The 16,536-nt window shown below is 41.7% G+C and overlaps 1 protein-coding gene across 1 annotated transcript in view; it reads left to right on the top strand.

Moving 5' to 3' along the window:
* The window catches only part of MYO1F (myosin IF), a 72,804-nt gene that overhangs the window by 37,563 nt on the left and 18,705 nt on the right, over positions 1 to 16,536 (top strand). The window contains exons 8-19 of the mRNA XM_015810035.1: positions 67 to 201; positions 648 to 780; positions 3,600 to 3,796; positions 4,395 to 4,475; positions 6,699 to 6,785; positions 7,514 to 7,600; positions 9,101 to 9,268; positions 10,551 to 10,636; positions 11,723 to 11,804; positions 12,503 to 12,609; positions 13,754 to 13,852; positions 15,747 to 15,891. Coding sequence (XP_015665521.1) covers positions 67 to 201; positions 648 to 780; positions 3,600 to 3,796; positions 4,395 to 4,475; positions 6,699 to 6,785; positions 7,514 to 7,600; positions 9,101 to 9,268; positions 10,551 to 10,636; positions 11,723 to 11,804; positions 12,503 to 12,609; positions 13,754 to 13,852; positions 15,747 to 15,891 — 1,407 coding nt within the window. The remainder of the gene's footprint in view (positions 1 to 66; positions 202 to 647; positions 781 to 3,599; positions 3,797 to 4,394; positions 4,476 to 6,698; positions 6,786 to 7,513; positions 7,601 to 9,100; positions 9,269 to 10,550; positions 10,637 to 11,722; positions 11,805 to 12,502; positions 12,610 to 13,753; positions 13,853 to 15,746; positions 15,892 to 16,536) is intronic.

The raw sequence follows: 16,536 nt of genomic DNA, 5'->3' as shown, positions 1-16,536 counted from the left end.
CCTGGTCCTAAAGAATTTAAAATGGTAACCCATCAGTCTCATGTCTTTATCTACTTCTTTCTTTAGCTTATTGAGGGTGCTTCCCAAGATCAGAAACACAACCTGGGCATTATGAGCCCAGATTATTATTATTATTTAAACCAGGCAGAGACCTACAAAGTGGATGGCACAGATGATCGGAGTGAATTCCATGAGACCATGGTAAGGGACCATTATTTTACAAGACTCAACATTAGGTTTTTTTCAAGTTTTGAATGCTGCCCAGAGTCCATTTAGCCAATAAATTTAAATAAATCACAATATTTTCAGTCATGTTAAACATTGTACTTGAAACCCACAAATAATCTTTCTTTCTTTCTTCCTTTCCCTCCCTCCCTCCCTCCCTCCCTCCTTCCTTCCTTCCTTCCTTCCTTCCTTCCTTCCTTCCTTCCTTCCTTCCTTCCTTTCTCTCTCTCTCTCTCTCTCTCTCTCTCTCTTTCTCTCTCTCTCTCTCTTTCTTTTTCTTTCCCTCTCTCTTCCCTTCCCTCTCTCCCTTGTTTTTCTTTTTCTTCCTTCCTTCCTATCCCTTCCCTTCTTCCTCTTCTTCTTTCTCCTCTACATCCCTTTCTCTCTCTCTCTCTCCCCTCTCCCCTCCCCCCCCTCTCCAGAATGCCATGGATGTGATTGGCATCACAGGCCAAGATAAGCAACTTGTCGTACAGATTGTAGCTGGTATTCTCCATCTAGGGAACATCAGTTTCGAGGAGAAAGGGAACTATGCTCAAGTGGAGAATTCAGACTGTGAGTAGCTACCAGTTAATGGGGATATATTCATTAATCTGTTAATATTAATTCTCACATGGTCACGGGTGATATGAAGAGCCATAAAGATGACCTTGGAAAAATATGTGCTGATGGTTACAAAAACATGTTTTAAGACTGGGAAAACTTTAGGGGAAAAAACTCAAAGGCTCTGCTTTAACTTCCCAGAATATAAGAGGAAGGGAAGAAGGAATACATCTGAGGTTTTTTAGAATAGAATAAAACAGAACAGAACAGAACAGAACAGAACAGAACAGAATAGAATAGAATAGAATAGAATAGAATAGAATAGAATAGAATAGAATAGAGCTGGAAGGGACCTTGGAAGTCTTCTAGTCCACCCCCTGCTTTTTCATTGTGTTATTAGAGTTTTCATCAATAAAGGAGACTTCTAGTATTTCTCATGATGTCTATTATCAAGAAATCATGATCAAGAGACCAAGATAAAAGATAGGCTACGTATGATTGAACTATTATTTCTCTTTAGTCTCTTACAAAATCCTAACAGCACCTTATAGAACACTAGGATTCTGCTGAACCAAGTTTGAAAAACCTTGGTCTAGTCCAGACATGTCAAACACAAGGCCCGGGGGCCGGATGCGGCCCGCGAAGTGGTTTCATGTGGCCCGCGAAGTCATCCTGGAACCAGTGAGGGAACGGCCCCCGCTGCCTTGGCCCTGGCCCAGGCCAGCTGGGAGCCAATGTACAATTTTGTGGTGGCCATCTATGCTGAAACACATTCAGTCTTAGCTCCACAAGGCCGTCTAGAAACAGCGAGGAACCAGCCCCTGGGTGCATGCTGGGGAGGTGTCACCCTTTGTGAGGAATGAAGAAATGGACCATGCCTTGGCACTTTCCCCGGTCCCACCCCCTTCTGCCAGAGACCCTCAGACCTGTCCCACTCCTGCCCAGGCCCCCACAGGCACCCTTGACGCGAACGATGTAGAGCTGGCCATGCCCACCCAGTAGGCCGCACCCACTCCATCCACGCCCACCCAGTAGGCCGCACACACCCTGGCCACACACACACACACACCTGAGGGCAACCGCAATGCTGATGCGGCCCTCAATGAAATTGAGTTTGACATCCCTGGTCTAGTCAGTTCAGAGTGTAATGGAATACACACCTTAGCCCACTCACTTATATAGCATAGCCTACCATACTCTATGAGACCCAATTTGGTGAAGTGGTTAAGGCATCGGTCTAGAAACCCAAAAACTATCTAGTCCCATATTAGGCACAAAGCCAGCTGGGTGACTTTGGGCCAGTCACTTTCTCTCAGCCCTAGGAAGGAGGCAATGGCAAACCATTTCTGAAAAGCCTTGCCAAGAAACTGCCCAGGCAGTCTCCAAGAATAGGATAAAAAAAAAAATAAGTTCAACTCTATAAGGAAAATAAAATCTCCTAATCTGTTCTTCTCAGAGTAAGGAAGATAATCTTGGCAGAACCATTATCTAGGGAAAAAAGGCTGAAATGTTTTGGGTTTTTTTATAAGATTTTATTAATTTTTTCCATACATACAATAATATTTTTTCAACCAACGTGGTGTCTGAGTTTAAATACGCTAATACATATTTAATTCCTAATCCTTTATTCTTTCCTCTAGCCATCGATAAAATAAGTCCCAAGTTTGATAATATTCTGCTTCTTCTTTTTCTTTCAGTCTCATAGTCAACCTGTCTGTCCACCTTTGCGCATTCTAGTATTTTTTTAATTATTTCTTCATTTGGTGGTATTCCTTCATTTTTCCAGTATTGCACCAATATTATTCTTGCCGCTGTTGTGACATATAAAATCAAATATAGGCTTTGTTTGTTAGTCTTTTCTGGCATTATACCTAGTAAAAAAAAATGTTCAGGTTTAAAATCTACATGTTCTCCCAACATCTTTTCTAACCAAATATGTATCTTTTTCCAATAATTCTTTACTTTATCACATGTCCACCAAACATGATAATACATGCCTGAAAAAAAGGTTGAAATGTTATTTAAGCCCTAAAAAAAAAAAAAGATAGTATTTGGAAGTGCCTCAAGCAGATGCTTGTCATCCCTACTACGAAGACCCAGACCACAGGAAGATTAAAACTCCTTTCACTGAAGATGGCTGTAAAAACAGAATCAAAATACAAGTCGGATTGTGCAGTACCTCTTCCCCCTTTTTATACATGTATGTAGTCCTCAATTTACGGCCTCAGCTGAGCTCAAAAATTTCTGTTGCTAACCGAGACAAGTGTTAAGTGAGTTTTGCCCCATTTTACGACCATTCTTGCCACGGCTGTTAAGTGCATTACTGCAGTTGTCAAGTTAGTAGCACGACTGTTAATTGGATCTGGCTTCCCCATTGACTTTGCTTGTCAGAAGGTCGCAAAAGGGGACACTGGGACACTGCAACCGGGACAGTGACCCTGGGACACTGCGACTGTCATAAATATGAGTCAGTTGCCAAGCATCCAATGTTGATCGCATGACCATGGGGATGCTGCAATGGTTGTAAGTGTGAAAAACAGTCATAAGTCTCTTTTTTCATTGTAACTTTGAATGGTTACTAAATGAATGGTTGTAAGTCAAGGACTACCTGTACTCCAGTGAATTGGGGAGCTCGCTGCCTGAGCCACTTCCAAATGTTATCTTTTCTGGACTTTCAACAGATCCTATATATCTCCATCAAGGTAATTTTCTTTACTCCCTCTGCACCTCCCTAATTCAAGGCATTGGAACATGAGCAAATGTTCATATATTATGACATATCCTGTTATCCAGACATGCCAAAAGAGTCTTTTTCAATTTCCCCATTCCAGTGCTAGCTTTTCCTGCCTACCTTTTGGGAATTGACAAGGACCGCCTAGATGAGAAGCTCACCAGTCGGAAAATGGACAGCAAATGGGGTGGCCAGTCAGAGTCCATTAATGTAACCCTCAATGTAGAACAAGCGTCCTATACTCGTGATGCCCTAGCCAAAGGCCTTTATGCCCGGGTCTTTGACTTCCTCGTTGAGGTATGCAACTTTGTTCTGTGCTGTAGGGGGACCTTTGGGATGGGGTGGGGAACAAATTGATGACTGGTTGGCTCATTCCATTTCTCTCCGTTGTTAAACTGAGAGGGATGGACTTTCTGCAGTGGGTGGAACAAGAATAGTGTCCAGTTTATCACTTCCAACTCTATGGTATTCTCAGCCACAAAACAGAACTGGACTAACTGGAAAATGTTGAATACAATGGTGTCTGGTTTGTCATTTCCAACTCTATGGGGGGGGGGGTTGAACACCAAATCAGAAAGATGGACTTATTACAATGCTACCCGACATGAGAAAGACTAAAATTCTCAGATGGAGAAGAACTAAAATTTTCTCAGAAAAACAGTGGCCTGTTTAACACTCCAAATTTCTTTGAATGCTAGAAATTGAGGGAAATACAGTATGCTTTTTTGCTTTGTTTTATTTGAGAAAGAGATATCTTATATGGGGAATTTGGGATCTTCTCTACCAGATGGTAATATTTTTTTATCACTCAGTTACCAACATTGAAGTTATGCGGCCTCTGATAATAAAGTTCTATCTTTTTTGCAGCTAGTAATCCCTTTCTCTTCACTTCCAGTCCATCAACAGAGCCATACAGAAACCAAATGAAGAATACAGTGTTGGTGTCCTAGATATTTATGGTTTTGAAATATTCCAGGTAGGTCTGTGTCTTGGAACAGAAATCCACAATCATTCTTGGTTGGTGGCCCAGAAGGAAAGGGAGGGGCGCCTCTACATGCGCAAGACCACATGCAAATGGGGCCGCACGCACGCACCACAAGCACGGCTGCAAGCACGCGTGTGACTCAAATGGGTCCACAAGCAGTGTGTGACGCAAACAGGGCCTCGAGTGCATGCGCAATGCTCACGGTGATGCTAGCACCCGCAACTTTCGTGGCGATGCTAGCACCTGCGCGATCCTCGGAGTGACCCTAGTGCAGGGGGTTGAGTGCGTGCACACACACACACATGCTCACTGGCTGGCCACTCACGCAGCCTGTTGGCCACCAGGCCACGGACCGGTAATGGACCGCGGCCCACAGGTTGGGGACCTCTGTCTTAGAGAAACCAGTGATCTTGCCTTTTGAGAAAATTCTGAACTCAAAAATGTTTCTGTACCACAAAGACACCATTGTCCAGTTGGTCATATTATTTAACAGTTTAGTAAAAGACAACAATATTCATTGTTAATTTTAATATCTAAGGAGCCATAAATAAATGACAACAGGACATTGCAATGGCTGGAAATCCAGCTCAGTTTCCAAGCACCTGGATTATAATCATGTGATCAAGGCAGTGCTGTGAGGACCTGTCATAAGTCACTTTTCCCAGTGCCATCATAACTCTTAACAGTCACTAAATGACAGATCGTTAAACGAGGACTACCAGTAATATTTTTAAGCTAGGACTATCAGTAATAGATTTTAATACAGTAAAAAGGGTTTGGGTGACCTTACTAGCCTCCAGTCACGTACATACAACAGACAGAGATTTCTCTGATGAAAATAAGGACATAATTGGCAAGTTTTGGCCCATTTTGTTCAGCATGTCACAAGTCCAATCAAAATTTTATTTTGTGTAATCCGCATATTATACACATCCCTCAACTAGGAGGTTCTGACAGAATATGAATCATTTGTTACATTTAAGCAGAAACAAAGAAAAACTGAAAATTTTGAGACCACATTAATTTAGTTGTTGGTTATTTTCAATGGTTGATCATTTATTTTTTATTTATTTATTTGTATCCCACTTTTATTGTTTTTAGAAACAACCAAAGACGGTGAACATATCCAATAACCTTCCTCCTCATATTTTCCCCACAACAATAACTCTGTGTGGTGGGCTAGGCTGAAAGGATAACTGACCAAAGCCACCCAGCTGGCTTTCATGGCTAAGGTTGGACTTGAACTCAGGTCTCCTGCTTTCTAGCCTGGTGCCTTAACCACTAGACCATTCTGGCTCTATCTTATGAAGGAATAATTTCTTAGTAATGGGAAGCTTCCCATGTAGTTTGCTGGCTTGAGTCCTGCTGATTTGGAATCTGTGATCCTTTCCAGTTCCACTCAGTTCTCCATTTCTTTTCTCCAAGTCTGGAATTTGATGGGAATATCAACTAACCACCTCCTTTCCAAAACTCTTCTCAACCTCTACAAAATGTTCTACAGGTGGCATCTCCCACCCGTAAGATTAGCTAAAATGGGTCCAAATGTCTCCTCCAAATGTTGGAAATGTAAATTGGCAAAAGGGACATACTATCATATGTGGTGGGAGTGCCCACGAGCCCGTGACTTTTGGAATAAGATTAAAAAATGGCTGGAAGAAATATTAAAGTTAGTGGTAGAGTTAAAACCAGAACTCTTTTTACTAGGCATAACCATGCAGAAATACAACAAAGGAGTGTTTTGTTTGATGTTACACATTCTCACGGCTGCTAGATTGGTGTATGCTCAAAACTGGAGGAATAAAGGAATTCCAACAGAAGAAGAGATTATATATAAATTTTTATCGTGTGCTGAAATGGATAGGCTCACAATGGAAATGAAGGATAAGACAGAATCAGACTATTTCGAGATCTGGGACAAATTTTATCACTGGTGCGAATCAAGGAGAACTGCTCGGGTTTTAAATTAGCGTTAAGATAGAATTATATATAACTGTATATATAACTGTATTGTATAGAAGAATATGTTTATATAGAGATCAAGAACTATGTATTAATTACATGTATCAAGAGGAACAAATTGTTAGGAATATTTATTTTGGAATGTCTCGTTATGTCCATCTTTGTTTTTAACTGTACTATAAATAAAAAACTTTGTATAAAAAAAAATAACAAAACTCTTCTCCTTTCCTTGCCTCATGTTTCCCCGATCTTCAGAGAAATGGCTTTGAACAGTTCTGCATTAACTTTGTGAATGAAAAGCTTCAACAGATCTTCATTGAATTGACACTTAAAGCAGAGCAGGTGAGTCCAGTGTGGGAGAAGATACAAATTCTTCTGAGGGTGGACTGTGGATTCTGTGGATCAATCTCCGATTGTGAGACCACCTATCCTAACCTGGACATAGGACTGTATCTCCAGGTTAGGATGTTTGGCATCTCCTTGAATTCCTAACCAGAAGGCTGACTGGGAACTTCAGGAGTTTTAATTCCACCATATCAGGTTCAGAAAAATTGCCCTCAAGTCCTAGGCTGCATTAACAGATGGTCAGAATCAAGATCATGAGAAATATTAGTATCACTTTATAATGCTTTGATAAGACCACACTTGAAATATTGTGTTCAGTTTTGGTCTCCACAACATAAAAAAAATATTGAGACTCTAGAAAGAGTACAGAGAAGAGCAACAAAGATGATTAGAGGACTGGAGGTTGTTCTAACTGTCAGGATGTTTCTCCTTAGTTCTAGGTTGCTTCTCTTCTTGGTTAGTTTCCATCCGTTGCTTCTTGTCTTGCCTTCAGGCGCTTTGGAAAATAGATTGGGTATCGGGTCTCCTGCTTGAGCAGGGGTTGGACTAGAAGGCCTCTAAGGTCCCTTCCAACTCTTTTGTTCTGTTCTGATTTGTGAGCTGCAGATTATCAGATCAGACAGAACTAATAGTATTCTTAAGTCGATCCTCATTTTTAGCTGTTCTTTGAATGTGCGTGAATTGCTTCTTTGTTTTTTTAAAAGTAATCTCTCCCCTTGCTCTAGGAAGAGTATGTCCAGGAAGGCATCAAGTGGACCCCAATTGAATATTTCAACAACAAAATTGTGTGTGATCTCATTGAAAACAAAGTGGTAAGAGAAGGACTGAGGGGGAGATGATGTGAAAAGATTCACTGAGGTATGGGGGGGGGGGGGAGCTGGGGATGGCATTAATACTTTATTCCAGTTGAATTAAATTCTTAAAAGGCCTTGTTTTTTTTTACATTAAAAAATGAAACATCCATGCCTTTTTCTTCCCTAAAATTCATTTAAAACATTGTTGATTAGAATGCGCCTAAAATGGGTATGTTGTTCTGGAGCATTCTAGAAAGAAGATGGCAGCCATTATTCTGTAAAAAATAAACCTTGGAGACTGTATTTATTTATTTATTAAATTTATATGCCATCTATTGCACTATCCAAAGTGACTCTGGGTGGCCTTACCATACATTTAGCTTTGTTTCCTGGCTGGAATTACATTGCTTACCTCCGAGTTACCTTGAGGTAAGATGGACAACCTATACATTTGATAGATAGATAGATAGATAGATAGATAGATAGATAGATAGATAGATAGATAGATAGATAGATAGATAGATAGATAGATGGATAGATGGATAGATGGATAGATGGATGGATGGATGGATGGATGGATGGATGGGCGGGCGGGCGGGCGGGCGGGCGGGCGGGCGGACGGACAGACGGACGGACGGACGGACACAGACAGACAGACAGACAGACAGACAGACAGACAGACAGACAGACAGACAGATAGATAGATAGATAGATGATAGATAGAGAGATAGATAGATCTTCATTTCTCAACCTCAGTAACTTTAAGCTGTCTGGACTTCAACTCCGAGAATGATTTAAAATGATACAGAAGACCAATAAATTACAATTGCCAAAAGGACTCTTTGAAGATTTTTGCTACCAGCTGGGGAAAATAAAGCCATCTCTATCTGAACAACAAATACATACAAGCAACATTATAAAACAGAAGCCCATAGGTAAATGACTAGGGAGATTCTGTCATCCAGGTCATGGTTGTCCCAAAAATGCTTTTTCAAAAGGCAACTGGACTTTCTTTTTTTCCCTTGAAGACGTTTGAAAGAGGGGTGAAAGAGGCCATCTACATTAAAATTATGCAGCCCTCTCTCAACAGGGAGGGAGAGACATGACATCTCCTATCTCCTATTTACAACAGTCCTTTCAGCAGTTCCATTATTCAGGTGACCCTGAGGGCACAGATAAGCCTCCAGGTGGCCTCAATGACTCTCAGAGAGAGTGCTAACAGCCAGATGACTGCAAGGAATATAAATCCCTCCATTCCTTACCATTCAGTCAGAACTGAAGAAGCTTCTTGGATGAGAAATGAAATGTCTTCAAGGAAAAACAAAGAACATCCAATTGCCTCTTGAGAAACCACCTTTGGGACAAAACAGAAGCCCATTCCGCCCTTTTCTTAACAACACATTTTACAACCAGTTTAAAGGCAGTTTGAATTTGCCCTGTTGGGACTCAAGCAGCTTTGCCCTCTTGAACAGGATGGAGAGACCAGATTTTCACTCCTTCACTCTTTTTGTCTTCCAGAATCCTCCTGGAATCATGAGCATCTTAGATGATGTTTGCGCTACTGTGTATGCAAAGGGCGAGGGGGCCGACCAGACCTTGCTGCAGAAGCTGCAGTCCGGAGTGGGGACCCACGAGCATTTCAACGGCTCCAGTTCAGGATTCATCATCCACCACTATGCTGGCAAGGTCTCCCGAACTCCCCACTTTTCTTCCTATCCTTCCCTTCCTTACTCCTTTCAGTTTGGCTTCTCCAGTTTCTAGGCTGAAAATGCTAATTCTGATCTACTGATGTGCTGTGAGTTGCACATACTCGTATTGCATCCAGTTTTGGTCACCACAATGTAAAAAAGATGTTGAGACTCTAGAAAGAGTGCAGAGAAGAGCAACAAAGATGATTAGGGGACTGGAGGCTAAAGCATATAAGGAACGGTTGCTGGAATTGGGTGTGTCTAGTTTAATGAAGAGAAGGAGTAGGAGGGACATGATAGCAGTCTTCCAATATCTCAGGGGTTGCCACAAAGAAGAGGGAGCCAAGCTATTCTCCAAAGCACCTGAAGACAGGGCAAGAAGCAATGGGTGGAAATTAATCAAGGAGAGAAGCAACCTTGAACTAAGGAGAAACTTCCTGATGGTTAGAACAATTAATCAGTGAAACAACCTCCCTCCAGAAGTCATGGGTGCTCCATCACTGGAGGCTTTTAAGAATCAATTGGACAACCATTTGTCTGAAATGGTATCTAGTCTCCTGCTTGAGCAGAGGGTTGGACTAGAGGACCTCCAAGGTCCATTCAAACTCTGTGTATGTGTGTTTGTGTATAAACTGAGCTCAGAATAGTTAAAATTGATCATACGTATTTGTATGTACAGGTAGTGCTTGCTAATTGGATTTGAGAACTTAATAGCTGAGCAACATGATCATAAAGTGTGACAACCTGGTAGCTGCAGCAGTTGCAGCTGCTGTCATAAGTGAATCTCAATTGGGAGATCAACATTTGCAATCTCCTGCAGGCTTCCCCATTGACTTTGCTTGGCAGAAGCTGGCAGAGAAGGCCACAAATGGTGACTGCGTGATTGTGGGATACTGCAATCATTGCAATTATGACCAGTGGTGGGATTCAAATATGTGAACAACCGGTTCTCTGGGTGGATGCCGCTTCCGGAAGTCCGTTCTGAGCCTGGGCAACAAAAAAATTAGCTACTGGTTCTGTCAAACTGGTGTGAACTGGCTGAATCCCACCACTGGTTATGACCCAGTTGCCAAGCACCCAAATAGCGACCACGCAACCATGGGATGCTGCAACGGCTGCAACGATGAGAACAAGTTGCCAAGCTTGGGGACCCTTGTTCTAGACTGGGAGTGGATAGATTTATTTGAAGAAAGCAGTGAGAGATCACAGATTCCACTTACCAGACGTAACAGGAACTATACATGACAGAAATGCTAACCATCGGCCTATCCTAACCACAGGTCTCCTATGACGTAAACGGCTTTTGTGAACGAAATCGGGATGTGCTGTTCACCGACCTGATAGAACTAATGCAAACCAGTGAATTGTGAGTCTGTTTCCCCTGTTTTCCCTTCCCCCAAACCTCACTTGGCCATATTTTTCATTTTTTTGTACTGGGTTATAAGCTTCACGGAGGCATCGTGTTACCCACCCAAAAAAGCACATAATGAAGGAAAACGGAAGGGTTTGGAGTGTACTTGGACTACAGCTCCCATCAGATAATATGCCCAAGAGTCAGGAATGGGGATTTTATTCCAACAACTTTCAAAGCAGACTTGCTTAAACTGGTGCCATGAGATGTGTACAGGACATGCTAGCTTGGAATTCTGGGAACTGTCGTTCTGACACAAATCAAATTTGTGATCCTGATTTAAAGAGGCAAAAAATCCCCAAATCTGGGCTAGATAAACAAATAGCAGTGTTTCTGGGGAGAGGACTGTCAAAAGCAATCTGTTAGGGCAGGGATCCCCAACCCCAGGTCCATGAACCGGTACCGGGCCGCGGCATGCCAGCAACCGGGCCGCACAAACAAAGTGGGATGCAGGCATCACACAAAACCACGCCCCTCCGATTCGCGAAAAAAATCTCTCTCCACGTAACCAGTCCCTGGTGCCCAAAAGGTTGGGGACCTCTGTATTAGGGTATCACAATTTATTTATTCAGTAAATGTACATGGCTGCCTATCTCGTACATGACTCTGAACAGCTAACAATTAAAAACAAATAGAAACAGAATAAAATACAACTGGTGTTTAAAAGCATACATCTTGCAATATCCACCTATTTTTCTATGCATGGACTAATATGTACCATAAGTGTATCAAAGTCACACCCATAACCCTGAGGTGATGGAGTTTGTGGTACAATGTTCTTTCAGCCTTCAGAAGCAACAAGAGTTCTTATGCAACAAGACCTTTTTTTTTGTTCTTACCAAGAGGATCTTAGATAAATGTATGGCTATCAATATTAAACGAACTTATTCAGAGTCAGTCTGAATATAAAGCAGGGGAGAATTTATCCCTTTGTGCCCCTTAGATACAGGGGAATACCAGCTCAAATACAATCAGTGGTGTATTTTTACAAGTCCATTCCCAAAATTCTATTTTTTTCTTACTTTCTTTTCCCTTTCTTAGTGCTTTCATCCGGATGCTTTTCCCAGAAAAACTTGATTCAGATAAAAAAGGACGGCCCACTACAGCTGGCACCAAAATTAAGGTACATTTCCATTGGGTTAGAGCTTTTTTTTTTTAAATTTGTTCCTCAACAGCTGATATTAGGAAGCAGCCACAGGCAATAAAAGCAGTCTCTGTAGTTTGTCAATGATCAGGTTTAGTGGTTAAAGCAGGGGTCTTCAAACTTGGCCCTTTTATGACTTGTGGACTTCAACTCCCAGAATTCCTCTGCCAGGCACGCTGGCTGAGGAATTCTGGAAGTTGAAGTCCACAAGTCATAAAAGGGCCAAGTTTGAAGACCCTTGGGTTAAAGCATCAGGCTAGGAACTGGGAAACTGTGAGTTCTAGTCCCACCTTAGGTCTGAAAGCCAGCTGGGTGTCATTGGGGGGAAATCATTCCTCCTTAACCCAAACCACCTTGCAGGCTTGTTGTCCTGGGAAAATAGGAAGAATAAGGAATATGTTAACTGCCCTGACTAATTTATAAAAATAAAAAAGGCAGGACAAACATAAGTATGTAAATAAATAAATAATAGAAAGGTGTCCTAATACTATCATTACATCTCAAGGAAAGATCAGGTCACAACAACATTTCAAACTTCAGTGAGACGATTTGACAGGGAGAATTATGGAAGCCTCTTTTTTCCTTTGGAAAGTGTTTTATTTTTGGTGCTCTGGAACAGAATGTGGTGGGATTTAAGTAACAGATTGGGTGACACCAAGAATCTTTAATCTCCCCAGAAACAGGCCAACGATCTTGTGAACACGCTGATGAAGTGCACACCTCATTACATCCGTTGCATTAAACCCAATGAGACAAAGAGGCCGCGAGACTGGGAAGAGAGTAGGTAAGAGAGAAGGAATTAACCAATGGTGCAAAAATCTCCATCAAAACCATGAACCAAAAGCAAAAGTTAATCTTCTTAAAGGGCATTTAAGATATTAACCAATCCTGTTACAGGTAATCCTTGTCTTATGGCCTTACTGGGGCCAAAATTTCTATTGCTGAGCAAGATAGTAGTTAAGAGAGCCGCACCTAATTTTACAACCTTTTTTTGCAACTGTTGTTAAACAAATCACTAAGTCATGGTTCCGACTAATGAAACACTTCAAAGAATTTCCAGGCATTGTTTATCCTAAAAAGTCTTTAATCGTGAAACAAAGCGTCGGCACAGCATGGTGGATGCCAAGATCTGAATTCCCCTCCCCTGAGCACATAATATTCAATCATAATTTCCCTCCTCTAATTTGCAGTCATAAATCACTGTTCTCCAATCAGTTTGAAGGGCAAAGTTTCCCTTCCTGTTCTGTAGCCCAAGGTTTCTTATCTTAACTAATCCCCACACACATTCTTTCTCCTCCCCTCCCAGCATCATCTAATTTAACTCTAAAAGTATCACACAGCTTATAGAGAGAGTGGCTGCCTCTTCATATTTTGTCAAAGCAAGAGCATCCAATGTTAGCAGCGTTGACACACTACAGTTGTTAAGTAAATCACGCAGTCGTTAAGTGAATCTGACTTCTCCCATTGACTTTGCTTGTCAGAAGCCAGATGGGAAGATCACAAATGGTGATCACATAACCCTGGGATGCTGCAATCCTTGTAAATTCATGCGATTTGCCCAGCATCCACATTTTGATCACGTGACCATAGGGATAGTGCAGTGGTCATAAGGGTGAGGCTCAATTGTAAATCAGTTTTTTTCCAGTGGTGGGATTCAAATATGTGAACAACCGGTTCTCTGTGTGGATGCCACTTCCAGAAGTCCATTCTGGGCCTGGGCAAGAAAAAATTAGCTACCGGTTCTGCCGAACTGGTGCGAACTGGCAGAATCCCACCACTGGTTTTTTCAGTGCTTTTGTAACTTTGAACAGTCTCTAAACAAAAGTTATAAGTTGAGGATTACCTATACTTCCCTCATTATCAATTTTCATAAGACTAATGTCCTTGAGAGGTACATCTCCCTCCTCTGTTACACATACATCTTGCAGGGTGAAGCACCAAGTGGAGTACCTGGGACTGAAGGAGAATATCCGAGTCCGTCGAGCTGGATTTGCATATCGCAGAGTCTTTCATAAATTCCTGCAAAGGTAAGACGTTAGATTGCTGTTATCATGAATCTGGTGCTGTCGCTCCTTGCCTGAAAGACTGAGAGAGAGAAGATAGATTAGATAGATAGATAGATAGATAGATAGATAGATAGATAGATAGATAGATAGACAGACAGACAGACAGACAGACAGACAGACAGACAGACAGACAGACAGACAGACAGACAGACAGACGAGAGAGAGATGATATGATATATGATATGATATATAATATGATGATATGATATGATATGATATGATATGATATGATATGATATGATATGATATGATATGATATGATATGATATGAATAGATAGGCTAGGCTAAGTAGGCTAGAGATGAGATGAGATTCCAATATTTAAGAGGCTGCTACAAAGAAGATGGGGTCAACTTATTCTCCAAAGCACCAGAAGGCAAGACAAGAAGCAATAGATGGAAACTAACCAAAGAGAAAAGCAACCTCCAAGATCCCTTCCAACTATGATGATGATGATGATGATGATGATGATGATGATGATGATGATGATGATGATGATGATGATGATGATATGAGATGATTTATACAACCCCCCCCATTTCACAATATGACTTTGGCAGCTAACCAAATTTAAAATATCAATAAAATAAATATAGCAATCAAAAACAAGAAGCATAAAATGATATCTGAAAAAAATCAGTTCAACCAATACTTCATGCATTCAACTAATTACCCAACTTAATCTTGGGTAGAATGGTCTTCCAAAGGGCTAATGCAGCCACACATTTCCTGGGTCCCACAAGATTATATTCTCTAATCAGTGGGACCCAGAACATCTCCCTTCTGCTGGACCTGATGGGACAGGTAGACATCATTGAAGAGAGGCAGTTCCTCAAATAACCTAGCTCAATGCCATGAAGGTCTTTATAGGTGATGACCAGCACCATGAATTCCACTCTGAAACATAGTGGGAGCCAGTGCAGCTGACATAGCAAAGATGTAACATGGGTATGTCAACATATGTCCATAATTGTTTGTCACATTCTGAAATAATTGTAACAACAGGGTGTTCTCCAAGACCAGGTCTATGTAGAGCATATTGCAGTAATCCACTTGGTAGGTGATCAAAGGATGAGTCACCATGTTTAGTGCCTCCTAGTTTAAGATAAGACACAACTGGCACACAACATGAAGTTGGGCAGAAGTTCTCCTGGCCACCGCTGCCACCTGCTCCTTCAATAGGAGCTGTGAGTCTAGGAGGACCCCTAAATTATGCACCAGTTTTGTCTATAATAGCACAACCCTATCCAGAACTAAAGAGAGAAAATAACTGGATGCAGGCAGCCCTAAAACCAAGAGCTACACAGTCTTACTATGATTGAAGCTAATCCCTGTAGGATAGTGTGTGTTGACAGTCAACCTTTTGACCAGGCTTAGCTGGGAGGAAAAAAGAGACTCATTCATCAACTCAAATTCTTCACCTCTCCCAGGGAACCGTGGACACCCTCCTGTACTAATCCATTCCCACCTTCCCTCCAGATAATTATTTTTGTGAATGGCAGGAATGGATTATGGAATCTGGACTTTGGTCAATAGCCAGGAATGGATAATGTAGAATGGACTGTTGTCAATGGCCAGGAATGGAGGTTTCCACTTTTTCTGAGATACTTAAATCCTTGGGTTGCGGGGAAAACAAGAGAAGAAAACCAGATTATTTTCTGAAAGAGAGGAAGTGGAATGGGGGAAGGAACAGCATTTTTTTCAGCATCATATCTGCACAGATCCCACACACTAAAATGAAATGGACCCTGCTGATCCTCAAGAAAACTGATTATGTTTATAGTCATGGACTCCTTGAATGTTAGCATCACTTTGGAGTTATTATCTGAGCACATACATGTGCTTCTTTTCTTAAGGTATGCCATCCTGACCCCAGAAACGTGGCCAAGGTGGCGAGGTGATGAACGCCAAGGAGTCCAGCATTTGTTAAGATCTGTCAATATGGATGTGGATCAGTACCAGATGGGCCGCACAAAGGTTTTTGTCAAGAATCCAGAGTCGGTAAGCTAGGCCAGCTTAGTTTACCTCTTTCGAAAAACAAGGTCCTTTTGTTGATGCTGTTGATGTCATGTAAAAAAATATAATCTAAAAACTGAATTACAAGACTGAGAGTAAAGAAGGCGACCTTGATGGAGATACGCAAGGCTCAGTGGTGGGATTCTGCCGGTTCGCACCAGTTCGACAGAACCGGTAGCTAAATTTTGCTGCATTCAGAGAACCGGCTGGCTTCCAGAAGTCCAGTCTAGGCCTCTCAGGCCTAGAACAGCCCGCCGGAAGTGCGTGGATGCCACTTCCAGAAGTCCGTTCGAAGCCTCGGAGGCCCAGGCCTCTATCAAATAAGAGAACCGGTTGTTCAGGTATTTGAATTCCACCACTGGCAAGGTCCATTAATAAAGTGGCAAATGGCAAAGCATAAGTACTGATAAGGGAGAATATTTGTATTCAGGGTTGAGGAATACAGGTGGTCCTCAACTTACGACCACAATTGAGCCCAAAATTTACGTTGCTAAGTGAGATAGTTGTTAAGTGAATCTTGCCCCCTTTTATGACCTTCCTTGCCACAATTGTTAAGTGAATCACTGCAGTTGTTAAGTTAGTAACATGGTTGTTAAGTGAATCTGGCTTCTCCGTTGACTTTGCTTGTCA

The sequence above is a fragment of the Protobothrops mucrosquamatus genome, unplaced genomic scaffold (assembly GCF_001527695.2).
Source record: "Protobothrops mucrosquamatus isolate PMUCROS unplaced genomic scaffold, P.Mucros_1.0 scaffold6, whole genome shotgun sequence".
Taxonomy (NCBI): domain Eukaryota; kingdom Metazoa; phylum Chordata; class Lepidosauria; order Squamata; family Viperidae; genus Protobothrops; species Protobothrops mucrosquamatus.
The sequence above is the reverse complement of the archived record's forward strand: the minus strand, read 5'-3'. Positions and strand labels throughout refer to the sequence as shown.